This window comes from Gopherus evgoodei, chromosome 6, assembly GCF_007399415.2.
Source record: "Gopherus evgoodei ecotype Sinaloan lineage chromosome 6, rGopEvg1_v1.p, whole genome shotgun sequence".
In the NCBI taxonomy this organism is placed as follows: Eukaryota; Metazoa; Chordata; order Testudines; family Testudinidae; genus Gopherus; species Gopherus evgoodei.
In genome coordinates this window covers 30,745,754-30,772,879 of record NC_044327.1, presented here as the reverse complement: position 1 = coordinate 30,772,879, position 27,126 = coordinate 30,745,754, and the positions used below count along the sequence as shown (strand labels likewise).

General features: G+C 37.8%; 1 protein-coding gene across 5 annotated transcripts in view; it reads right to left on the bottom strand.

The window, feature by feature from the left end:
- The window catches only part of CNTLN (centlein), a 263,011-nt gene that overhangs the window by 32,396 nt on the left and 203,489 nt on the right, over nt 1-27,126 (bottom strand). For all 5 annotated transcript variants that reach the window (XM_030566561.1, XM_030566562.1, XM_030566560.1 and 2 more), the window contains 5 exons: nt 12,516-12,707; nt 4,783-4,880; nt 2,843-2,969; nt 1,058-1,195; nt 476-661 (listed from right to left, as the gene is read on the bottom strand). In XM_030566561.1, coding sequence (XP_030422421.1) covers nt 476-661; nt 1,058-1,195; nt 2,843-2,969; nt 4,783-4,880; nt 12,516-12,707 — 741 coding nt within the window. The remainder of the gene's footprint in view (nt 1-475; nt 662-1,057; nt 1,196-2,842; nt 2,970-4,782; nt 4,881-12,515; nt 12,708-27,126) is intronic.

Below are 27,126 nucleotides of genomic sequence, written 5' to 3'. Positions count from 1 at the left end.
ATAAAGTGAGCACTGTACACTTTGTATTCTACGTTGTACTTGAAATCAATATATTTGAAAATGTGTAAATATACCCAAAAATAAAATAATAAATTTAAACTTGTATTCTGTTATTGTTTAACAGTGCAATTAAAACTGCAATCAATTGTGACTATTTTTTTTAATATAGTGAATTTTTTTTGCATTAATTGCATGCATTAACTGTGATTAATTGACAGCCCAATTCTAGACCCATTTGAAATAGAACCACCAGGGCATTTTTTCTCTTGGATAGACAGCACAGGCAGTTATAGACAAAGATTGGCCTTACAACTAGTGGGAGCTTATGCTGAGAGCTGATGACTTGGCTGTTGTTTATTTCCTCCCACTCTGGACCTGCTGACACACCGAAGTATGGTGCCCAAAAGACCACTTGCATAGCTTGTGCTTGTGGTGGTGTCTGGTCAAATGATCAAAAGAGAAACAAAATTCCAACCTTCACAAATGTTATGAATTCTTCCACTTTGTCATTGGCCAGCAGCATTTTCTTCTGCACTACTTCCAGTGCCTGCCCACTTTGCTTTGCCAAGCCATGGAGTTGCTGCGATGCAGTAGTCTCAAGTTCAGTCATGGCACATTCAGCTTCAATCATTTTACCTTCTAGATTGGTAAGCTTGAGATCCTGAAGTACAGAAACATGAAAAAAGAACTGGTATTGGGAGACAGTTGTGATGTAATTTTAGTCTAAAAAATACACATCATTAGTTAACATTATGGGACATTCCATTTATAATACATAAAATTCAATTTCACAGACTCTATATACATTATATCCATATGTTATAGGGACTGAATTTTCAGTAATAATAAGATAATATAGCTTCAAGCCAAACTAAATACAACCTTATATAGAGAGATGTTACTATTGTTCTGTCTTATAGTCTTCTATAAGTATTTTTAAAAATTAAGTTGCTGACCTTGCAACTTTTCATTTTTTTAAAATACTGTGCATGAAAAAGTCAAGGAAAAAGGGGCAATACATTTTTCTACATTAACCAGCAACACTATAATAATATACCTTTTTCCCCAACTCATCTTTTGCCTTGCGATACATCTGTTCATACTGTGATTTCTCTTTTGTAGCTACATTAAGCCTTTGCTTTAGTGAATCAATTGATGTTTTCTTGTTTGAACAGTCTTCAGTCAATGTCTTTACCTGAAGTAAAACCACAGGCAATTTGATTAGTTAGACAGAAAACCTAAAAACTAAACTAAATCACAAGCGCACTTATTTTTGTTTTTATTGTATAACCTTGTATTTAGGCTAAAAACTTGGTAGAATTTCCAGCACTCACCCTAGGCATTTAATAAGCAGCTGTTACTGACACACCCATAGATTATTTTATGTAAAATGGTTGCATAAAGAGTGAGAGTCTAGACAGGTATGATATGTGAATAAAAAAAACTCTTAAGTTTACTAGTTGGATTGTAGCTTTTAGACATGTTTCACTAATACAATTAACTAAGCCATAGTTTCAAATCTTTCTAATCACAGGAGGGAAAGGCATAAAATCAAAACTTAGCTGAGAAAATGGTAATTGTCTACAATGTGATGGCATGCATAGTCTTCTGGATAACTCATTATAACTTTGTCATATGTAGTGAGTGGTGATTTAAGCTAAATTGAAATAAAAGAATATTTCTAGAAAATCACTTTACTCTGATGGCAGATTGTATTAATCACACAGTTCTACAGATAATATACAGTATTGGTGAATTTCTCTGATTTTCAATTGAAGATAATGTTATATTTTTCAATTTCATCCTCTACAAATAACAATAGAAATATATGGGCTCTGATTCTGTTGAAGCTGAAAAATGGGATGCTGAAAATGCTCAAAGAGCAACGCATAAGAGCAAAGCGTTACACTGAACTCTAAACTATTTTCTCTAAAAACAAAACCAGGTATTTAGCTTGCTCTTTCCTCACTTTATCCCTCTCTCTCTGGTTGAGGATTCCTTAATGACACCTTATCTCTGGCATTGGGGGTAAGAGAGCAGCTCTCTCTGGAGCTGACAATGCTTAATGACTACAAGCACAGACTACTGTATGAGCCGTGCAGCCAGCACTCGCTTTCTAAGAGAATAAAAGTATGTCTTGCTCGGCAAATTGTTTATTTCTATTTTGGAGTCATACATTGTATAACCTCATAGAGACCCACTAGTCTGCTCTCTTTGTCAGGGATAATGCACTGTACGGATATTATAAAAAGATGTCCTATCACATCTAAGATCTACCAACTTCCATGAAATGCCTTTAGCTATTTAGGAAAAAACAATCATTCGAATGCTGACCTGTAAGTTTTAATTAATATAGAAACAACATATGAAATGATAAAACCTGAATTTTGAATTATTGATAATACTGCACTACAAGCAGGAATTTATATTTTTTTAAATATTAAAGAATTTAACTAAAATAGATGGAAAATATATGTCAATATATTTTGTGTATAGAATTATCCTTGTTTGATCTCCAATGCATTTTATAATGTTGTAAAATGTTAGACATTCCATCAAGGCTACACACAGAAAATATCAACACTGAGTTTTCTATATATTCTCATTATTTAGTTACATTTCTTACGTATATACATTGAATTATGGTGAATTATACAATTAATCAATGCAACCATCAAGTACCAAATTCATATAAACCCAATATAGATAGAACTGCAATAAGTTAACGAAATGTATTGTATGCTTAAAACTGTGGTGCTATTTGTATAATTGATTGGAATAACTTCTGCAAATCAAAAGCAGTTTATTTTTGGTATAAATATTAACAACAAACAAGAGGTACCTTTTTCTCAAAACTTTCTAATGTTTCATTAAAGGTTTTTTCAGTTTCCTGGTATGCTTTCAGACGAGACCTTAAATCTTCTATCAAATGTCTTTTCATATTTATGTCCCTTTCCATTCGAGAAACCCTTGAAATAAGGGGGAAAAAATCACAGTATGCACACTATCAAGAAATATAGTTAGAAAATGGATACTTTAAACAATTAAAATGAATTAATGTACATTAAGTATTTTTCATATAGCTTTTGATTAGTTTCAAGAATGGTGGTGTAAATAGTTGCAATTTATTTTATTCCTGAAGCTCAACATAGTATATTTAATCTTTTAACTAACAGTCCTAGTCCTATTAATTCAAAGGTTCCACTTTATTGTGGTTTACAGTGATTTGTACTGTATTGTACTATATTAACGTGAAAGCACAACAATAATATTTTAGTGCATATTTATAAAAGAGAAGCAGCTGTTCAGAAAAAACATTTAGAAACTTTAATGAATTAAGAAAAAAATGGTTACTATTATGTGATAGATACTTTCCAATCATTATGTTAGTAGAATTCTTTTAAAAAAGGGAAAAACATTTCCATTTCTGGAACTCAATAATAGACTGTAATAAAGGGAAATTGTATCAGTCTGTAGCATCTGAAAAACCACACTGTCATTTCTTTTACAAAACTGCAAAATCTTATAACATAATTTAGCAGAAGCCTCTTGAAAAATCAAACTCACACTTCATGTGACATCTTCGAAATTTTATGATGCAGAAATGTATGCCTCATGCAATCTTTTCCAGCTAGAGTACAAATTAATATTTTAAACCTAAATATTGAGTATTTTCTGAATATGTTCATATAGCTGGACTGTTTTTTCCATATAAAACAAAATGAATGGTAGCAGTATGTTGATATATAAAACATTGCTGATATCATGTCAATACCATATGAAATCAGCAAGAAAACTATAGTACAATATATTCCTTCAATCTATTTTCATGTTTGTATTGACACATTAGTATTATTTGAGTGACTACATGGAATACTTTTGGCAAAGCAAATGTAGTATGTATTATATAAAAACAATATAATAAACAGTACCAATATTTTTAATCTAAATCTACACACAACAGTAGAAGGCTTCTTTATTTTTTTTTCTTAAGGCATTAACCACTAGAAAATATACATTATTAAAGTATTTTTAAATAATCTTCTCTATTTGAAGTGAGCAAATTGTATCAATAAGGAAAATTATACAGATTCTCTAAAATAAAAAATTGGGGATGGTTGGATTGGTTTTAAAAAAAAAACTTTTGATCAGACATGAAGTTCATAAATGTGCGAATAGGTTATATTTATATCCTAAATATAACTGAAGAACAGCACTACAGCTGCTTTTACACTATGAAGCTAGGAGGGAAAAATCTCAGTAGTATATGTCAAAATCAATATACACGAATTCCAAAGTTAAAATAAATCTTAATCAATTCAAATATAAACAAACACAACTGTCCTTTTACACTTTTTACAAATAAAAGACTGGATATTTAATCCAGTTTAAGCATCTAAACCTTGACATGTCTCCTAGCCCCCAGGCAAAGAATTACTGTATTGGAAAGACTGCTTTTAGCAGTGCTGAGGCATTCATTTAGATTTACATCAAGGATAACTAAGTCCACTCTAGAGTCTGAATTCTGACTTTAGATATTCTTATTACAGTGCAGAAACTGTAGCCAGCTAATCACTCATCAGTTTATACAAAATGTGATCTTAGCATGTACTATTCTGATTTTCTGAAAAGCTTGAACAGTTTGCAAGATTTATCAAAAGGAGAGAGAGAGAGAGGGAGGTTTCTCTCAGAAAGTCTGGATCTGAAATGATTAATCTTGGAAAAATCACATATCTGCCACTGGGTGGCACCAAACACAATAGATAGAGGACGAGAACATACTTTTCCTGTAGTTCCCGCATCCTTTCTTCTTTTTCCTGGGCTTCATTTTTCAGAGACTTAATAGTGGTTGAGTGTTTAGTGATTTCATTATTTGCATTCTAAATTGAAAAAAACATAAATAGTATGGATTAAATATCATCTGAGGTATAACCAATAATGAATTTGTTTAAAATAAAAGGGCTTATGTATAAAAGTTTTTCTGATTAACATTATTAATCAACATTTCATATCTATCATGCTATACAAAAGAACACTCCTATTTTCACATTTATCAGAACTCTTTGCCTTTGAAAATACATTCAAAACTGCTATTTTTTTCACACGACAATAATTATTCTTTATTAATACATGTTCTTCAGGGTACAGGTAGGTACTTTGTCCCTAACAGGACCAGATTTTCCCTTGCATGGGATTTTCAGTAAGAGAGGTAAGTAGGAAGGATGTAAAACTCAACATGGTTAGTTTTGTGGATTTTTTTTTGAACCGTACTCCTCTGCTGTGATGATTTGGAGTATGAGATTTTCAAAACTATGGTTCTTCCCAATCCTTTTGATTTGGGTGAACGAACAAACAAAAAAACCCTTCCACGATGAGACAAGCAGTCGTGCTACAAGAGTAGCTGTTGCTCCACTGTCCACCACAGCTGGTAAATAGAAGAAATGGAAACAATCACTCCAAGTTGGTCAGATTTCCATATGCAAGTCCCTGGTCTCTGTTGGGGAATGTAGCAGCCCCAAACATCGAGCCATATGTAATTCCAGTGAAGGAGCATTGGCTCGGGACAGCAGCAAAGGGGTTTGGTGCCATCAAGGTGGCATTCCCCCTGTTCTATACAATAAGAGGGAGATCTGCACACAGAAGGCCCACTCTGCATGCAGATCCGCTGGGGATGATCTGGCCCAGGATCAGGTGCAGGTTAATTTGGTGCTTGTCTACACTGCCCTGTAGTTTGGACTGCTGGGGGTGTGAATTACAGAACGTACCAAAATCCTGCACCCCTCTCCTGCATGTGGACACTGTGGAGGTGAACTAAAAGGTACCTATTTTGCATTTACGTAGTCTTCTTCAAACAGGACTATCTTATTGCAAACTAGGTACATTTTAGTTTGCACTCACATGGGGGATTTACAGTGCAGCATTTTGGTGAGCACTTTAGTCCAAATTGCAGGGCAGTGTAGACACAGCTTTAAACACCGTCTGTAGAAAAAGAAATAAGAAAATTTAAATAAGTATCCATCTAACTGTAAGTTCAAATAAATGTATATATTAGAGCTCCACAGCTGAAATGAGCAGTATAATTACTGTATGTAACAGTGGGCTATATATTCAAAGCCCCAAGCAAGTGGCATATCCAAAAATTGCATGGGTGGGAAATGCGTGCACAATGCATTTTTGAAGGTTCAGCCATTGTGCTGGGCTTTGGGAATTTACCCATTAAGTCTAAAACTGTGAGCGAATAGATCAGACAGGCAGTAAACAGAGATACTTGAGGAGAATTTCCCTGCTCAGTGCAGGCTTGTAACTCCCATTAACATTAATGAGAGTATTGTACATAGCACTGTGCACCTCACGGGGAGGATAGGCTCTTGTGTGTGTAGTTAGGTGTAAAGTATTGCTTTTAATACATTGTACAGGCTCTTTTCTGGTGCTACAGAAAATGTTAAATTAGAACAGGAAATGTTGGCTACTCACTTATTTCAATAATGCTGCTTATCCTTCCCTGCTTGGGAACTTTCTTTTGCCATTAAAAATGTTATCCTAGGAGGTTACATTGATCTTGGTTTAACATTTTTAAAAGAAAGTAAAAATTAAAAGCAGGTTGGTGCTAAAAGCAAAAGCTGATGAAAAATGTGTCAGTAAGTTTAACCTGAAACTGGATTTTTTTTTAATTAAAAAAAAAAAAGATGTGCTTGGTGGTAAATAGAAACATACCGTAAAACACAGAAGATGATGTACAGTTTTATAACCTCTAAGATAAGATGAATGTAAGCAAAAAATGTTATGATGTAGTGAAGCTCATTGGGTCTTTTACCGGAGTAAGGACTGCGGGACTGATCTTAATGGAAATGAGCCTAGTGATCTATTATATAAAGTGAAAAATGTTAACGTGGTTAAGGCATGCCTAGGATTCCAAAGTTTCTGGGTCTGGCATGTCACCTGATCCGGAAAATGTGAGGTTTACACCAGAAAGTTTTTTAAATGATGAATGGCAGCAGAATGTTACTGAGTTTCCTGCCCTGTTTGCTGAGCTTGACCTTCATTAGAGCGAAGCATAATACCCAGTTATATGGGTTTACATACCACATGTGAACATGAACACTTATGTGAGAAGTGGGCCTCCTGCACACTCTTAGAATCAAAGACTCACAAAGAAGAGCTTGTTAAAACAACTATAAGAGCACTCACATCCAGAGGGGGATTACTCCTTCCTGGGGAGAGAAACCAGGAGAGAGTGTGTAGGAAGGGGAAGGAATGAACAAAGCTTTTTCACAGAGGGTTTGGATTGACAGTGTGTAAGAAAGAGGGGGGAATTTCATTCCCAAGTACCACTGGCCTAAGGGATCTGTTGAACATTCTCAGTCTATGGCTATATCTACACTTTCATGGTAAATCAATCTAAGTTATGCAACTCCAGCTACGTGAATGAAGTAGCTGGATTTGACGTACTTTAGGCTTACTTACTGCGGTGTCCACATCATGCTGGGTTGACAGGAGACACTCTCCCGTCGACGTACCTTACTCTTTTCATTCCGGGTGGAGTACCGGAGTTGACCGGAGAGCACTCTACCATCGATTTAGTGGGTCTTCATTAGACCCACTAACTCAATCCCCAGAGTGTCGAGCTGGCAGCAGTCTAGACATAATCTAAGTGTATGGAGACCCTATGTCTTCACATTTTTTCTGTTACGCTCACACCATCCATTTGACTCATGGGCAGCACAGCACCAATGCAGACAAGCCACAAGGAAATACCAGAAAAGCAATTATCCCTGGAACCAATTTCAAAGGGATAGAGAAGGCTGACTATCTATATTTTGATTTATCATTAGTAACAGGATATCAACCTGGAAACGCTTGTAAGAGCATGTTTTTCGGATTAATATATGTATTTGCTATCCAAGGAGAGTTAATCACATACATCCACCGTGCCTGTTCCAAAAGACCAAAGTCACCACACCATCATATGTCCAAATAATTGTCCTTATTCAGGCAAACTCCCATTGATTTCCATGGGATATTATGACTCACTGGACTTCAACTGGAAGAATAAAAATTGAGTAGAAATTGAGAATCTCAGGATTTGGATCAATAAGTCCACTCCATAAATCCAACAATAGTTATTTGCACTCAATGTGTTCAGCACAGTGTTGTGATAGATTTAACAAGTTTTTGATTAAATCTTTTACCCTTCATGTTTTGGGAGGCAACTTTCTGCTAGTGCATTACGAGAGGCAGCTGCATGTCGAGGAGAAAGAGAGCCCCCAGCACCTGGGTGATGGGCTAGGGAATGACACGCATCAGGAGGAGCAAAGAAATAGATGCAGCTGCTGAGAGACATGGAGGTCAGGGAAAATATCCTAATTAAACTGGGACAAGTAGGAGGAATGGGGGACTAAGCCAGATTTCACAAAAGAATTCTGGCAGTTGGGTTGTGGCTCCTGACTGAGAGGTGTCTCACTGGATATCACAGGAGATGTATAGATTTCAGGAAGGAAGAAGTCTAGAGGCAGGGTATGAAAGCTGGAGGACCACATCAACTGGAAATTAAGATGGGCTACATATCCAGAAAGAGACGGAAGGAGCTCTAACTAATGGAATGCTCAGCTGGAGAGAGGGGGTTTATGACAGAGTAGGGGGTGGTGAGACGTTTCCAGCAGCCTGACTCCCACTAAAATCAGAACCACAGAATTCGCATTTGGTGCAGCAGGCAAAAGGAACTCTCTGGAAACCTAATTCCCCCCCCGCCCCGTCCCAGCTGAATCCCTGGCCCCTAACTTCTACTCTAATCCTTACCCTAAACCCTAAGGTTACTGCCTCGCCCTTATATCCAAAGTGCAGGGGCAGCTCCAGGAACCAGCACGCCAAGCGCGTGCCTGGGGTGGCAAGCCACGGGGGGCGCTCTGCTGGTTGCCGCAAGGGCGGCAGGCAGGTTGCCTTCAGTGGCTTGCCTGCGGAGAGTCCGCTGGTCCCGCGGCTTCGGAGGACCTCCCGCAGGTGTGCCGCTGAATCCACAGGACCAGGGACCTCCTGCAGGCAAACCACCGAAGGCAGCCTGCCTGCCGTGCTTGGGGCAGCAAAATACAAAATGTATAGAGCTCACTTTATATTATTATTCTTATTACAAATATTTGCATTGTAAAAATGGCAAAGAAAATTGTATTTTTCAATTCACCTCATACAAATACTGTAGTGCAATCTCTATTGTGAAAGTGCAACTTACAAATGTACATTTTTTTGTTATATACATGCACTCAAACAAAACAATGTAAAACTTTAGAGCCTACATGTCCACTCAGTCCTACTTCTTTTTCAGCCAATTGCTAAGAGAAACAAGTTTGTTTACATTTAAGGGAGATAATGCTGCCTGCTTCCTATTTACAACGTCACCGGAAAGTGAGAACAGCCATTCACGTGGCATTTGTGTAGCTAGCACTGCAAGGTATTTACATGCCAGATATGTTAAACATTCATATGCCCCTTCAGGTTTTTGCCACCATTCCAGAGGTCATGCTTCCATGCTGATGACACTCATTAAAAAAATAATGCGTTAATTAATTTCAGACTCAACTCCTTGGGGGGAATTGTATGTCTCCGGCTCTGTTTTACACACAGTATGCAATATATTTCATGTTATAGTAGTCTTGGATGATGACCCAGCATATGTTGTTCATTTTAAGGACACTTTCACTGTAGATTTGACAAAATACAAAGAAGATACCAATGTGAGATTTCAAAAGATAGCTACAGTACTCGACCCAAGGTTTTAAGAATCTGAAGTACCTTCCAAAATCGGAGAGGGATGAGCTGTGGAGCATGCTTTCAGAAGTCTTAAAAGAGCAACACTCCGATGCAGAAACTACAGAACCTGAATTACCAAAAAAACAAATCAACCTTCTGCTGGTGGCATCTGACTCAGATGATGAAAATGAACATGCGTTGGGCACACTGCTTTGGATCGTTATTGAGCAGAACTCATCATCAGCATGGACACATGTACCCTGGAATGGTGGCTGAGGGATGAAGGGACATCTGATTCTTTAGCGCATCTGGCACATAAATATCTTGTGACGCTGGCTACAACAGTGCCATACAAATGCCTGTTCTCACTTTTACGTGATATTGTAAACAAGAAGTGGGCAGCATTACCTCCTGCAAATGTAAACAAACTTGTTTGTCTTATTGATTGGCTGAACAAGAAGTAGGACTGAATGGACTTGTAGGCTCTAAAGTTTTACATTGTTTGATATATATGAAAACTAAGGAGTAGAAAAGTAGTACCTCCTTTACTTATCAAGTCCAAAGTTCTGTGTTTTCCCTATAAGGGTCGATAATGTCACTGCCTATGAAAGTTGTAAGGGATGCAGATCCCAGCATTATTTTTAGGGTGAATGCTACAGGAGAAATTTTGAACTCAGAATCTAATAGTAAAAAAACAAAACAAAACAAAACCCCCACAATTTACATATTATTTGTAATCTGTACATTTATATGTATAATATAAAACATTTATGTCATACAATTGAACTTTACACACATAGGACTAAATCCTCAATCAGGTTTTACTGAGTTCTTACTGAAGGAAAAGTTCTGTTAAAATCAGTGAGAGTTTTGCTTGAACTAAATGCTCAATAAATACTGAATAAGGTTTTGGCCAACAGATATAATAAATAATAATAATAATACCTAACACGTATGTCGTTTCCTACACTAAAGATCTTACACTCTAAATGCAGACCCTTAATGCTTTGAGGTCTGAGTTTTTCACATATTTAATTTTAGTTTAAAAAAATTAGAACACTTTTAAAGATACACTGAAAACTGATTTCATATCTTCGGTACTAGGCTTCCATACAGCTGGTGTCAAATATTTTTATTCAATAGTGCAATATTCTCTGTCTGAAGGACCAAGAAATAACAACTTTGGTCCAAATATTTTATAGTTTTTACATGGCAAATGGAATATTTTGGAATACTAGATTCATCAACATGCATGTCTCTTTCTTTGACGAGATGTTGGGCTGGGAGAAAAACAGATGTCCAGCATCCCACAAATGAAGATTACAAGAGGTCTGTTTTTCATATCTTCGAAGCCCCTGAACCCACAGAGGTCATGACCAGTAGGCTTCTGGTTGAAGAGGACAATCAAACATAAGGATCAAGTCAAGTCTGCTCCCAAATTAGCTGGAGAGGTTACCACTAAATCATGAGGTAGTAGTGGATTAAGACTAAATTGGTCTCAGAGCCAATACTCTGGAACACAAGAGCTACCCACAAACCAAGGTTCCCTACCCCACCAATTTGCTTTCAAGCTTGTAGCAGTCCTAGCTATATGCCTTGCCAATGCTACCCCCTGCTTCTGTCTCCTCTCCAGCAATGGGCTTACCTTCACTGTTCCTTGCCTCCAGATTTTATGGATTCATGATCCTCACCCAAAATCTATAGATCCTACTTTAATCCACCCCTAAATTTAAGAACTCCTTTCCCAATCTGAGAGTTGTACCTATGCCAGAATCTCAGTTTGTGCTCACCTGGGTAACTAGGACTAACTGTCTTTTAAGAGAAACAGTTTTCAGATTACCAAAAGTTATATTTCTTTTATCTTGCCATTTCTAACTTAAACATATCAGTGTGGGTTTGCTAAACAAAACTCTCCAATGCTCAGACTTCTCCCCATGGAGCGAGGCGGAGAAAACAAACAATATGTGACAGATGTTAATCACATCACTTCATGCTCCATGGGAAAGTGCTATACTACGTTTATGAGCATGGTATAAAAGTCTATATAGAATAGAACAGGATAACCTGAGATTCAAAAATCAGATTATTAACTAGTAATATTTTTTTCTTGTTACCTATTCCTTGCCTATTTTTGTCCCTTACCTATTCATCCAATCCTAGCATGCCCATCACCATGATATCTGGTCATCAACCAAATTATTAAATTGAAATTAATTCTTAAAAATGAACTCTCTCCCCTTCTTCATTATTTGCTAGTCATATATGCAAGGATCTTTTTTTAAATTACTGTGCAACCGTTGGGTTATTTAGTCATTAGCATTATTGTTGTTAACTGCTACCAGAAATGCAACAAAAATAAGGGACTAGTTCCCTTTGAAGATAACAGTAATAGCGATTTCTAGATAAGAAGACAGAAGGTGTTACATGAGTTACACAACCAGTACACTTCAATCTTACCCTAGTCACTAATGCTCAGCTCTTTCTCACACAAAGCCTGAAATCACGATTCCCCTCTAATAACATAGTTCCACTGCACTTCCAACAAGCTTTTATCTTGGCCTGCTTTGTCTGTAAAAGATCCTTTCACTGCAAGATTCACTCATTTGGTTATGACTATATGTCTACCATTTAATAACAAAGATTATCTGACACTTAAATTCATAGTTATGGGCTAGCCTATGGCAAATTGTACCATTTTACATTTTTGAGACCGAGCAAATTAAATAATCCTACAGTAAAAGTTATCCTGTTAGCTGACTAATCTGTTCTCTCACCTTCAGTTTGCAATACAGCTGCTTCATCTCCAAATCTGTGTTCTTTGAAGAAGTAGGTGGTGGGACTTCAATTTGGTTAGAAGTCACAGGAGATAGACCCTCTTTCAACCTGGTAGCTTGGGCCAGATGCTCTAATTTTCCTTGGAAATCTTCTCTCTCTCGTTGCAACTCAGCCAGATCGGAGGTCAATGTCTGTTTTCCAAATAAAAGTAATAAATAGTCGCAGTTACATTCAAAAATTATTTGTTTCTTCTTGATCACAACAGGACGTACATTAGAAAAATAAACAACAGATTCATACATTATCTTTACTCTACTTTACATATTAGTTGGCTGAATTCACTAGTCCAGACGGTAGAAAAATCAAATCTGGCAGTAAAGAGAAGTAACCTAATACAGAAAGTCACATGTGAAACCTTACAGTTTGATTGCATATATTGATATTTGTCTCATGACAGGAAACAAAAGTTATAGGAAGCTGTATAGTAACAGCAGTTACTGCTGACACAGGGCTGTCTGATTCTACGATTATTTCCTGTACTAAGTATCAGGAAATACCAAGCTATCTCAGATATCACCCTGTAGTAAGGATGGCTAAATGTCAATTTTGTTTTAATGGTGACTATTGTAAGCTTACTTGAATGTTCTGTTGACAACTGCTGTAAAACATACATCCTTTTCTTGGCTTTTGTTTTGATATTTGTAGGGCTTGTAGAGGTTAAAGCAAAATGGACCAGCTGCACTAAATATCTTCTGGTTGGCTGGTCTTTACTCATGTTGTGTTATTCCTTCCTTTTCACATATATGCACCATAGCCAGAGAGCCACGTATTCCATAACCTTGACTTTAGGGCTGATGTACTTAACTGGTAAAAGCCAAGCTGGAGCAGGACAGCATAACAGATGTTAGTTGTTTATTCCACTGGGTAGGTCTTACCATCCTATATTGCAGCCAAAATGCTTCTCATTTAGCAACATAAATGTTAAGTCCAATTAGCAGACAGGGATTGTTAGGGATTTAGTTCAAATAAATAGCATGCAACTATTTCAGTCTTACAGCGCTTGATTGACAACTGACAAGGCCTATTTAATCAGTGAAGTATAATATCACAGTACTAATTAAATATGTAATTTTAGAAATAAAAAATATTTTCATTAAATTCACCTATACTAAAGAATACACAATTAATGTTATTCTGTGAACATGATACCTGGAATAATCTTTATGCCAGTGCTTATCTTTCACCAGTCTGTAGTCAGCAGAAAGCCACCAACCTTTAATGGCATAACAACTCTCTGCTCCTTAAGAGGATAACTACAATACTATTTTATTATTCCAAAGAAGCTTATAATATGGTAGTTTAACATAAGGAACAATTAGACAAAATGATATTGAAATCTCTCGGGGGTGGGGGGAAATCTTGTGTGTGAAGAATCCCAATTTGAAATTGGAAAAGATACTACAGCTTTAAAATGGCAAATGTGTAGTTGATTACATGTTGGTATGTAAAATAATTGGTAAACATAGGTACAAGATATTGTTCATATTTCGAAGGATGCTAGTACTGACATTAAAAGCAGAATTCTACACTGTTCAAAGTTATGTGCAAAATAAATGCGCCTTAAAATATAAACACTATATGTACATACACATATGTAAGTCACCTGAAGATCTGTGATGAAAAATATATCCAGGAAAAAAAGGAAAAAAAAATCACACTTTCATGAACATACTTATGTTCATTACAGACAGCATGGGGAAGTTTGCTCATGTTCAATGAGATTAAAAAATATTTATAGATACAACAGAATACAGTCTAATTTTTGAACCCAAATACTGATACCATTTCTGCACTCACATACACTTATTAAAGTGATATATATCTGAGATCAGGACCACTGCTGGTAAAAGGCTTAATCTTTCCATTTCCTTACGAGTTTGCTGTAATTTCATTACTTAACCACAGACCAACGGTACCAAGGTAACTTTTGATTGGAACTCTTTAATCTGTTATGTTATTCCCACCTCTCAAAACCCACAGGATTTAAAATGAGAACATCATGTGGGTAGAGGATTCAAAGTGAAGGATACTTAAAAAACAAAAACAAAAAAACCTCAACCTAACAACAAAAACAGTAGCACTTCAGGAAGCTGCAGATGTTAATTTCTCCAACATATGCAATGCTTCTGTACCCAGATTTTCATGATTTGATTTTTCTATTGTAAATTACTCATAAAGACAAAAGTGGAAAATGACTAAGTTTGTGAAGAACAAATAGTTCTACGTTTGTGCTGTCTAGCATCATGGGGTTTTAGCCTGGGACTCAATGAGATTCCTCACCCCCAGGACTGACAGTGTAAGCCAAAGCATCATGGTCACAGTAGTCACCGTCATGAATGTGGTATCAAATAGATACAAGGTGTAATGTGGGATGGATAGTCCCAAGACTTGCTGCAAGGCAACAACTTTGGAATTCTTAAGCCCTAGTTTTTGGAATTTACTTAAATTAGGAAATAGATACTTTTCCATCTTTAAAACACATAGATTCATATTCATAGATTCATAGACTCTGGGACTGGAAGGGACCTCGAGAGGTCATCGAGTCCAGTCTCCTGCGCTCATGGCAGGACCAAATATTGTCTAAACCATCCCTAATAGACATTTATCTAACCTACTCTTAAATATCTCCAGAGATGGAGATTCCACAACTTCCCTAGGCAATCTATTCCAGTGTTTAACTACCCTGACAGTTAGAAACTTTTTCCTAATGTCCAACCTAAATCTCCCTTGCTGCAGTTTAAGCCCATTGCTTCTTGTTCTATCATTGGAGGCTAAGGTGAACAAGTTCTCTCCCTCCTCCTGATGACACCCTTTTAGATACCTGAAAACTGCTATCATGTCCCCTCTCAGTCCTCTCTTTTCCTAACTAAACAAACCCAATTCCTTTAGCCTTCCTTCATAGGTCATGTTCTCAAGACCTTTAATCATTCTTGTTGCTCTTCTCTGGACCCTCTCCAATTTCTCCACATCTTTCTTGAAATGCGGTGCCCAGAACTGGACACAATACTCCAGCTGAGGCCTGACCAGCGCAGAGTAAAGCGGAAGAATGACTTCTCGTGTCTTATTTACAACACACCTATTAATGCATCCCAGAATCACGTTTGCTTTTTTTGCAACAGTATCACACTGTTGACTCATATTAAGCTTGTGGTCTACTATGACCCCTAGATCTCTTTCTGCCATACTCCTTCCTAGACAGTCTCTTCCCATTCTGTATGTGTGAAACTGATTGTTCCTTCCTAAGTGGAGCACTTTGCATTTATCTTTATTGAACTTCATCCTGTTTACCTCAGACCATTTCTCCAATTTGTCCAGATGATTTTGAATTTTGACCCTGTCCTCCAAAGCAGTTGCAATCCCTCCCAGTTTGGTATCGTCCGCAAACTTAATAAGCGTACTTTCTATGCCAACATCTAAATCGTTGATGAAGATATTGAACAGAACCAGTCCCAAAACAGACCCCTGCGGAACCCCACTTGTTATACCTTTCCAGCAGGATTGGGAGCCATTAACAACTACTCTCTGAGTACGGTTATCCAGCCAGTTATGCACCCACTTATAGTAGCCCCATCTAAATTGTACTTTCCTAGTTTATCTATAAGAATATCATGCGAGACCGTATCAAATGCCTTACTAAAGTCCAGGTAAATCACATCCACCGCTTCTCCCTGATCCACAAGGCTCGTTATCCTATCAAAGAACGCTATCAGATTAGTTTGACACGATTTGTTCTTTACAAATCCATGCTGGCTATTCCCTATCACCTTACCACCTTCCAAGTGTTTGCAGATGATTTCTTTAATTACCTGCTCCATTATCTTCCCTGGCACAGAAGTTAAACTAACTGGTCTGTAGTTTCCTGGGTTATTTTTATTTCCCTTTTTATAGATGGGCACTATATTTGCCCCCTTCCAGTCTTCTGGAATATCCCCCGTCTCCCATGATTTCCCAAAGATAATAGCTAGAGGCTCAGATACCTCTTCTATTAACTCCTTGAGTATTCTAGGATGCATTTCATCAGGCCCTGGTGACTTGCAGGCATCTAACTTTTCTAAGTGATTTTTTACTTGCTCTTTTTTTATTTTATCTTCTAAACCTACCCTCTTCCCGTAAGCATTCACTATATTAGACATTCCTTCAGACTTCTTAGTGAAGAACGAAACAAAGAAGTCATTAAGCATCTCTGCCATTTCCAAGTCTCCCGTTACTGTTTCCTCACTGAGCAGTGGGCCTACCCTGTCCTTGGTCTTCCTCTTGCTTCTAATGTATTGATAAAAAGTCTTCTTGTTTCCCTTTATTCCCATAGCTAGTTTGAGTTCATTTTGTGCCTTTGCCTTTCTAATCTTGCCTCTGCATTACTGTTATTTGCCTATATTCATCCTTTGTAATCTGACCTAGTTTCCATTTTTTATATGATGCCTTTTTATTTTGTAGGTCACGCAAGATCTCGTGGTTAAGCCAAGGTGGTCTTTTGCCACATTTTCTATCTTACCTAACCATCGGAATAGCTTGCTTTTAGGCCCTTAATAGTGTTCCTTTGAAAAACTGCCAACTCTCCTCAGTTGTTTTTCCCCTCAGTCTTGATTCCCATGGGACTTTACCTATTAGCTCTCTGAGCTTACCAAAATCTGCCTTCCTGAAATCCATTGTCTCTATTCTGCTGTTCTCCCTTCTACCCTTCCTTAGAATTGCAAACTCTAAGATTTCATGATCACTTTCACCCAAGCTTCCTTCTACTTTCAAATTCTCAACAAGTTCCTCCCTATTTGTTAAAATCAAGTCTAGAACAGCTTCCCCCCTAGTAGCTTTTTCAACTTTCTGAAATAAAAAGTTGTCTCCAATGCAGTCCAGGAACTTATTGGAGAGTCTGTGCCCCGCAGTGTTATTTTCCCAACATATATCTGGATAGTTGAAGTCCCCCACCACCACCAAATCTTGGGCTTTGGATGATTTTGTTAGTTGTTTGAAAAAAGCCTCATCCACCTCTTCCACCAGATTAGGTGGCCTGTAGTAGACTCCCAGCACGACATCACCCGTGTTTACATTAAATGTAAGAGAGAAACCAGGTATGTGCGGAGGGGAAGAGGGTGAGGGGTGTGTCCAGGGAGCAGACAAAGAGAAAACCTACATTTCCCATTGCGGACAGACATGGATGTCCCTTGCAATCAGTGACTGCTGAGAGATATGTCTGCACTGCATCCCAGATCAACATTCAGACAAATGTAGTGCAGTTGTAGCCATGTTGGTTCCAGGAAATTAAAGAGACATGGTGGGTGAGGTAATATCTTTTATTGGACCAACTTCAAGCCACACAGACCTGAAGAAGAGCTCTTTGTTACTTACCTTAAATTCATCACTTTGATTCTCCCCCCCCCCCCCAGCAATAAGTTTCAGGTTGTTGAGCTGCTGTTTTTTTAAACACTTCCTTTTTGGCCTTCCTAACATGCAGCCAAATCCTGAGTGACGGACTCTAAGAAGATTTGTTCCATGGGAACAAATCATGGGGCTATGCAGTGAACTTTTCAATCCCAACTAGATCAGGTGTTTTTAAATTCAGGCTGCAGGTGCTATGCCTGTTCGTAGTGACCACACTCTGCTGCAGCCCCTAAAAGATGTTTACAGATTCACTGTGCACACACTTATCCTAACCCCCCTGCTCCTGGTATATCCACAGAGCTCTGTCCATGGGGCACAGAAAAGTAAGTGGTGCAATCCTGGCTTTATTGAAATCAATGGCAAAATTCCCAGTTGATTTTAATGGGGCCAGGATTTCACTCAAGATGTCTCTCTGTGCAAGATCTCCACTACTTGGCCCCCTTCTTGGAAATTCTGCAATGTTTGGCCACTACACAGAGAACTGCACGATTACACCATCATTACTCTGCACATGGCACACTGTAAATTCTTTGGGAGAAGGAACCTCTATGACTGTACAGCATCTAATACAGTGATCCCCAACCTTTTTCATCTGGCGACAAGCCACGAAAGACCGTGGCAGCGGACGAACATCTGCAGAAATTCCGCTGACAAGTGGTAACGTCAATAGGCGTTGCCGCCGAAATGTACCATCATCCAGAGGTGTCGCCACCAAAATACTGCCGAAAATTGGCAGCATTTCAGGAGCGACACCTCTGGATGACACAGCTTGGCGGTGGCATTTCGGCGGATGCTTGTCTGCCAGCCAATACGTAGGTGCACTTAGATGCCCCGGCGGGCGCCATGGCGCCCATGGGCACCAGGCTGGGGACCTCTGACCTAGTAGAACAGAGCCTAACTGAGCTGGTTTAATATCAATATGAAACTGTAATAATAGGCCTCTGCTGTAGGTAACTATTTAGTGTTTGTTGTTGTCCTCTTAATACTGTGATGTACACGGCCTCTCCATTTTATATTTACAATATATACAGAATTGTGTAGAATGTATATCTGCAGTATCAAATTATTTTACAAACTTTTCACCCGATGTTATTACCTGTTTTGTTAGGATGATTCAACAGTAAATAAATCAGTATATATATAAATAACGGTGCTTAGACATTTTATAAAGAGCAAATGGTGTTAGATTTAAGTAGCATTTCTTGCTATTACAAAACCCTCTAATCTTGGCAGCCAAAAAAAATTCAGTGAGGGCAGAGGGATGACTTCTTCAGAGACTAGGAGCAAACTGACTTCTGGTTTTCTGAAAAATCTCATATTGAGGGTGAGAGGAGATGGGAATTGATTTGTAGCTTTATATTGCAGTATATTTTTTAATACCGCATAGCTCCCACATCCAGTTACCTTTTAAAATACAACATTGTTTTGTTTTTCCTGTATTTTTTAAAGCATGCTGTTATTCTCCTAAAATTTTAACTCTATTGTAGAGGAAACTTGTAAGAACAACAGTACTTCGGTCACATACAGTTCTTGCGAATATACAGTTTCAAACAACAACTGCTGATAAAGAATTAAAAAAAAAGTCTCACTTTAATACTGTAGTAAATATCTTGATAGTACTTCAGTGATATTCCCATTTACAAAAATCTAATAATTTCTATTTAACTTTTTAGAGTAAGTCTCTCTAATTGTAGACCTATTCTTTCCTCTCATGAATAGATTCAATATCTTTTTATTGTTGGGGAATAAAAAATAAAGGTAAAATGAAGACCGATGACATGCAGACATCTATAAATATTAAAACAATATATAAAAATATCTAACTGGAAAAGTAATCATGTTCTATTCATGGCATCTGATCACATATAATTTTTTAGAAACAAGAAAAATACAATCGCTTAAACTTTTAAGCCCCTGAGGAAGTTTTCCTTGTGGAACTACTGTTTGCCCTCAACAAACTGGTATTTTTACTCCATCAACACAGACAGGAAATTAGAAATAAAGTCTTTGATAACTTGATGTCCCATCTCTAAGCTGGACCAAAAACTGTAAAAAGTTCTAAAATGTAGACCTTGTTAGTCATTCACTTAATATAGACTTTTTTGAATTTTTAGTAAGAACTACCAGATCACTCATTTATAAACTACTTTGAGTTATCAGCAGCCTACACTATGTTTCACAAAATGTCAAGTAAATGAAGGTAATATAGAGGACTTTTTACTAGTGCTTTAGCAAGTTGTTAGACTTCAGTAGCCTTTAGAGACCATTAAGTACTCTTTGGCTAATTGGCCAATGGTAGATTAATCCTCTTTTTATTCTAGCAGCACTATTTTAACACCCCTTGCACTCTGTCAGTGTAGTATCTGAATGACAAAATAATATTGTGCATGAATAATAAGCAGAAAAGTTAAATTAACATTTCATGTTTCATATGCCATACCCATGTGTCAGAAAAAAACTTCTTTTTAAGGCACTGACATTCAACTTCTTTAAACTATCTGATGTTGACATCTTATTGAGGTGAATCTTCCTAATTACTGCTAATTGTCTATCAAGAAAAAAATCTTTCCTTGAAGTGCAGTTGTCTGGTATAGATGAACACGGCTCCAATGTGCATAGTAAAGACAGGCATGACACTTGAGGTGTGCTACATTATTATGAGGTCATATTAAATATGGTTTGCAATTAACAAAGCAGCTTTTAAGGATGTCTGAGGCACTGAAAATGCCAATCTTTCATGAAGAGCTGAAATTAGATCCCAGTAGAGAAATATAGATATCAGCTTATGGTTAACAGATATGGCTCTTTCCCAATGTATTTTATTAATGAAAAAATATTTGTCCTACTGATAGTTAGGTAGTAGTATTGTTTCAGTTCAAATATCTTATACATGCAGTTTACATATTGGTGATTAGAGATCATCTTTTATTTATCTATACAAAATACAACTTCAATGAGAGTTGGCAAATAATGCTGCAGTGATGAAGAATCAACATTGTTTTCAAAATCTTTGCATGTTTGATAATGCCTTAAATAATGAGCTGAATACAAACAGATTTTTGTTCTGCCTACTTTGAAAATGAATGGGTTTTACATTTAGCAATTTTGTTGCTATATAGATTTGTTATTGCATCAAAATATTTCAACAGAAAGGCAAACACTTAGAACACTACACAATATAAAAACCTCCGATATTTGACTTTTTTGGACCTTCTCCCATATGAAGGGCTGTAGAATTTTTGAATTCACTTCATTTTACTCTTTGTAAAGTGCTATGTCAATACATAAAAATGATTGGAAAGATACAATTAGTTTTATAATCGTAATAATCCTCTACAGACAAGAACTGTGCCAAATTTGGTGGTTTTAGCTTGCAGAGATTCATACAAACCTTTTCTTATAATTTATCTTGTGTCCCCAAACCACCAAACTTTCACTCTGAGTTCTGACCATAAGAAAATACTGTATATTAGGTTCCAGAACTGTCCTAATCACTTAAGGCCACCATCTTGTACTGGGATTCATGCATGTGCAGCAGTCCATCCATGTGGATTCCAATGCAAGATCAGGGCATTAGCCAGATGTATAACTTTAATTACATAAGTAGTACTACTGCGAGCAATAGGACTACTGCATGAATAAAGTTATATATATACATACTTAAGAGTTTGTAGGATTTGAGCCTCAGATACTATACAGTGATAACTGCAGGCAAACAGCGTTGTATAGTTGTCTAGGGTTTTGCCTAGAACCATTAAACTTCTGCAAATACATGACCAGTAAAAACTGTTAAAATTTTAAAAAGAAATAAAACACATTTCTGAATTAAAATTAAATTTTAGAGTCTTTTATATATTCAGAAGAATTTTAAGCAATTTGAATTACTTATATCCACAGACACAGTATAATTCAAAGCAACAATGCATCCATATACGCTTAATGATTCTAAAAGGCACATTTTCAAACATTAGGTGCATGCTATTGCAGGCTTACATCTGAGAACATGAACTGAACACAAATCAGATGTTTGTACATGACCAGTTACATGCCTAAGTGCAGACATGCATGCAAATACCTGATATTTACATGCACGTTGGGTATTTGTGCACAGAAACTACATTTCACACTTAACATTGAAAATCTGGCCCTAAAGATCCACACATCTGTATACACTAACATGCAGTTATGTAAGGTATTGAATGCAGGTGCTTTCTCGTAAATTGGAACCAGAATTCAAGTACATGATGTTTGCTATATGGAAAAAAGTGGAATTCGGCATTATTTCTCTTATTTACACCAAATGCTGCAGAGAAGGGCAAGCTCGAAAAGTTGGAAATTAGAATGTTTCAGTTTGGGTCAGTGATAATGTTTGCCATATCCGCCGACTTAATCTTACCACATCTAAGCACTGCAAATGAACTATTTGCATGAGAGCCAGTCAGGGAATTTCTCAATCCCTACAACTCACTACAAATTTAACTGCAGCAATACTAAGTATTCATGTGCTTCAGATAACACATACAAATTTGCTGCACTAAAACTCATAGGGGGGCAAAAATTAATAATGCTTCCATCTGTTTTCAGTATAGCTCACAGATAATACATAGAAACTAAACCAAAAAGATTATTTTAAAAAAGGTTTTTTTTAATTTTTGTTGATTTCACTAAAATAATCTCATGTATTTTTATTTCCAAAGCATAGAATGTTGTATCTTCCTGAATGGAAGTGTGGATATTTTTAAAGGATATACCAACAAGGAGGAACCAAAGTAGATAAATATACTAAAAATTCAGTCTTACAAGTAACTCATACTCTAGTTCAAGGAGAGTGAACCATTTCTGCTAGAATGTCCTCCAGACTCAACCTGAGTGGGTTCTGCTTTTAAATGCTACCATATCTCCTTCACTCTAACCACACCTTTGCTTTTTTTTTCTGTTCACTTTGACTTGTTCCCTTCTCCCCCTGCCTTGCAATGTCTCTGCACTCAATACCTCAATCCCTTCTTGGTTCACATCCCACATGGCCTCTCTTCTCATATACCAACTATGTACCATAACTCTTCGCTCCTCATCTGCACACAAACTTCACTAGGTTCATGAATGGTGCATGTTGTTTCAGGTACTTGGTCATGCTGGCCATTGCTGTTGCCGGCCCCAGATTCAGGAGTAAAGATTTAATTAAGGATATGCTATATAAGGCGGTGGATCCCAGTAGTTGCCTCTCAGTTCTCTTTGCTTTCCATAATACACATTGTCCTATGGCGCCAGTTCAGCTGGCTCCATCACTACCAATCTATGAAAGTCAACTCAGGGGAGGAGGGATGTACTACATCAGCACATGTTATTCTGAGCATATAAATATACAGGCAGTCATAAACTGTCTAGCAATAGTAGAGCAGTGTAGGTAGAACACTTTGAAAATGTATCAGACACTTGCTACCTAGAGAATGAAACCCAATGGCCAACGGTAGATTTGAAAGAAAAGAATGAGAGTAGGGGCTCTGCTAGTGAAGTCCAGTGTAATGTCCAGTCCCTTGAGCCAACGTGTAACTGTTGGAAAAGAGTGCAGTTCAGAGTACTGTCCCTGAACCCTATTTCGGGGCTCTACCTTAAATGTTTGTAGATATCTGAAACTGTAGTTCCTCCCCAGTCTAATAACTGGAAGAGAGAAGATGCTTTGGGTCTCTACTTCCTGCTTAACAATCTCTTGTCTGCTGTGAAGAGAAAGGAGTCTCAACTGCTCTCCCACTCCCCACCTCTCTTTTTTGGACCTTCTCCCATATGAATAGCTTTAGTGCAAGCCACTGCTAGTACTATGACCTTTTCCAAGCAGCAGCAACAAGAAAATTAAAAAAAAAAGATTTTTAATACATTTTTCAATTGAACATGGGGTTTTCTGAACAGTGTAAATGACTGTCTCGTTAATTTCATGCCAATTGGAAAAGATATGAGCCACAGTACAGGCACTAGAGCTATCTATAGACTCAGGGAGATAGCATATTTGACATTTTGATTCACATTCCATAGTCATCTTTGCAATCTTCATGGCTAGAAACATTTTTTTTAATTAAAATGTAAATTCTGAAAAAAATTGATGTTTCAGGAGACAAAGTTGACACAGAAAACTTCCCACTCATCATTAGCAAGTAGCCTTTTCTTGACTTGGGCAGACAGACAGACAGGTAGATAGAGCTTAGCAGCTGGGTGGTATGGGTAGGAGATAGAAGTATGTTTACACACAACTGCAGGAGGGCAGTTGATGCTAGAATTTCCAAAACTTCCCCTTGTAAGTAGACAAACAGACAGAATCTTCAGTTTTGCTCCCCTGGCTAGTTACAAGAGGTGGCAGTCTGCCTTCACCCCTGTAGTGGCAGTACTTTTCTGCACCACCTCCCCACTTACTCCCCAGCACTGGAGCACATACGCTACATGCTCCTCTCCAGAATATATAATAATTTAACCAATATCCTCTTCTTCCTCAAATAGTTATAATATTCACCAACTTTCTGTATATATAGAAAAGCAACACAGATGTTAATAGTACAATTTAATATTTAAGTGCAAGTTTTCTCTGTATATAAAAATTCAGCAAATATTTCTAAAACTAAATATTTATATTCAAAAACAGATAGTTTAACCAATGGTACTACTGTCACCAGTTACTCCATTAGCTCACGTAGTAGACTTCTGTGTTAGGTATCCAAAAGTTCAGACCCTACTGGTGACTCAAGCTGAGGAACAATAAAGTTTCATGTGATGGAATTTCTGTTTTCTCCCCACGCCCTCAAAAAAAAAAATACATCCAAAAAATGTCAAAAGAACATTAAGTTTGCAAAGTCAAGTGCTCAAAAGTTAAAAAATGCCAGACTTACAGTTGCCCGTGCAACCTTAGTGTGTCTCCTTTGTACGTATATGTTATGATACAGGATAAGCTGCTGGCGGGCCAAGATGGTTTGTTTACCTAGAGTATCTGCAGGCACGGAGGTAAACCCTAAGTAAACCAAGTGTCCTGACGTGCCAGCTGCTTACCCTGACGGGCCAGGACAGCAACTGGTGGGGAAATGTTTTTTGGGGGGAGAAGCTGGGTGTCAGGGGAGTAACATGATGCCATAGCCCCAGACCCTCACACTCTCCCCATCCCATCCCTTCCCACCTTATCTGGGGAGAGGCAGGGCAGGATGTCTCTGGCCTGGCTAGAGCTGCTCTAGCAGGCTGGGCAGCGTGGTCGCAGCCTGCTCCGGCGAGCCAGACCAGGCGGCGCGGCTGCAGCATGTTCCAGCAGGCTGGGACGGGCGGCATGGCTGCATCGTGCTCCAGTGGGCTGAGTGGCGCGGCCACAGCCTGCTCTGGGGGCCAGGGCTGAGCGGCATGGCTGCAGCCTGCCAGCCCCAGAGCTGCAGCTGCTTTGAAGGTTGGAGGGGGGAGAGCAGCATGGCCAGAAGTGGAGAGACTCTGACCTCGCCTCTTCCCTTCTGGCTCTGCTGGCTGTGCTGCCTCTCCTTGCCCCCTCTGTCAGGGGAAGAGGCTGTGTCCCACCTCTCCCTTTCTATACCCATTCGTAAGCCGACCCCCTTCTCTGGTGCCTCCCTTTTTTACTAAAAAAATTCGGCTTATGAACGAGTATATTCAGTACATTAAAATGTTGACAACTGGCCACTAAATTGTGTCTGCCTTATTTTCAGGGTGAGACACCTAGGCCAGATATGCAGAAGTGCTGAATGCTCACAACCGCAACAGAAGTCAATTGGAGCTGCGATTTGAACATAAAATGCATTATAAAAATGCTATGTATTCTAGAAAATCAAGGCATAAGTGTCTGAAATTTGGCTCCCAACATCAGTAGATTAATTTGACAATTTTGGCCTTAATTTCTCAATGTCTCAGTTCCCCCTCTGTAAAATGCAAATAATATCACCTATTCTCACAGATATTATGAAGATAATTTCGTTAATATTTATGAAGACACCTGGGTGAGTGAGTGCACACTAGAAATGCCCATGTGGAAATTACTAATTCTGTATTCAGTTTAGGGTTTGGATGGTGTGCGGTAAGATATGTCACAAGGCTCCACATTGAATAAGGAGTATAAAAAGAAATACTGAATAGCTACTCATTCAGTAAGCACCACACATCCTATGGACTGGATAAACAGGGGTCCTGCGGAAGAAATAGTATGTGATCATGCAATTAAAGATTGCATCATAATGCATATGCACAAGGGGGCTGAATTAAGGTTGCACAAGCAACCTTCACTCTGGTATTTTCTAATTTATACGTGCTTGACTGTGCACCCTCGATTATCTTTTTGTCACTTTAACACTATTAAACATATTGGACACCACTTTCCTTGGAGGCTTATGCCAGCTAACCTAAATCTCTCTTGCTGCACTACTTCTATCCGATCTTCAGAACAAACTATCACTATCCTTTTTAAAATAGCCCTTACCATATCTGAAGACTTAACAGGTCCCCCCTCACTCTTCAGGACTAAACATGCACCATTTTTTTCATCTACCTTATAGGTCACGTTTTCTAAAACTTTTGTCATTTTTGCTACTCTCCTCTGGACTCTCTGAAATTTGTCCACATCTTTCTTAAATGTAACACCCAGAACTGCACACAATATTCCTGCTGAGACCTCACCAGTGCTGAGTAAAGCAGGACAATTTCTTCCCATAAGACATTCCTAATAATACATCCCAGCATGGTATTAGTCTTTTTTGCAACTGCATCACATTATTGGCTCATATGCAGTTTGTGATCCTTTAAACCCCCCAGATCTTTTTCTGTGGTACTATTGCCTAGCCAGTTGTTCCCAATTTTATAGTTGTATATTTGATTTTTCCTTACTAAGTGTGGCACTTGTATTTATTGAAGTTCATATTGTAGATTTCAGATCAATCTGATTTGTCAAGGTAATTTTGAATTCTAATCCTGTCTTCCAAAGTGCTTGCAACCCCATCCAGTTTGGTATCATCTGCAAATTTTATAAGCATACTCTTGACTCAATCATCCAAGTCATTAATGAAAATGTTAACTAGTACTAGAACAAGGACAGACCTCTGCGGGACCCAGTAGATACTTGCTCCCATTTTTGCAGCAAACTATTGCTAACTACTCTTTGAATACAGATATGCATCCACTTTAAAGTAATTTAATCTAGACCATGTTTCC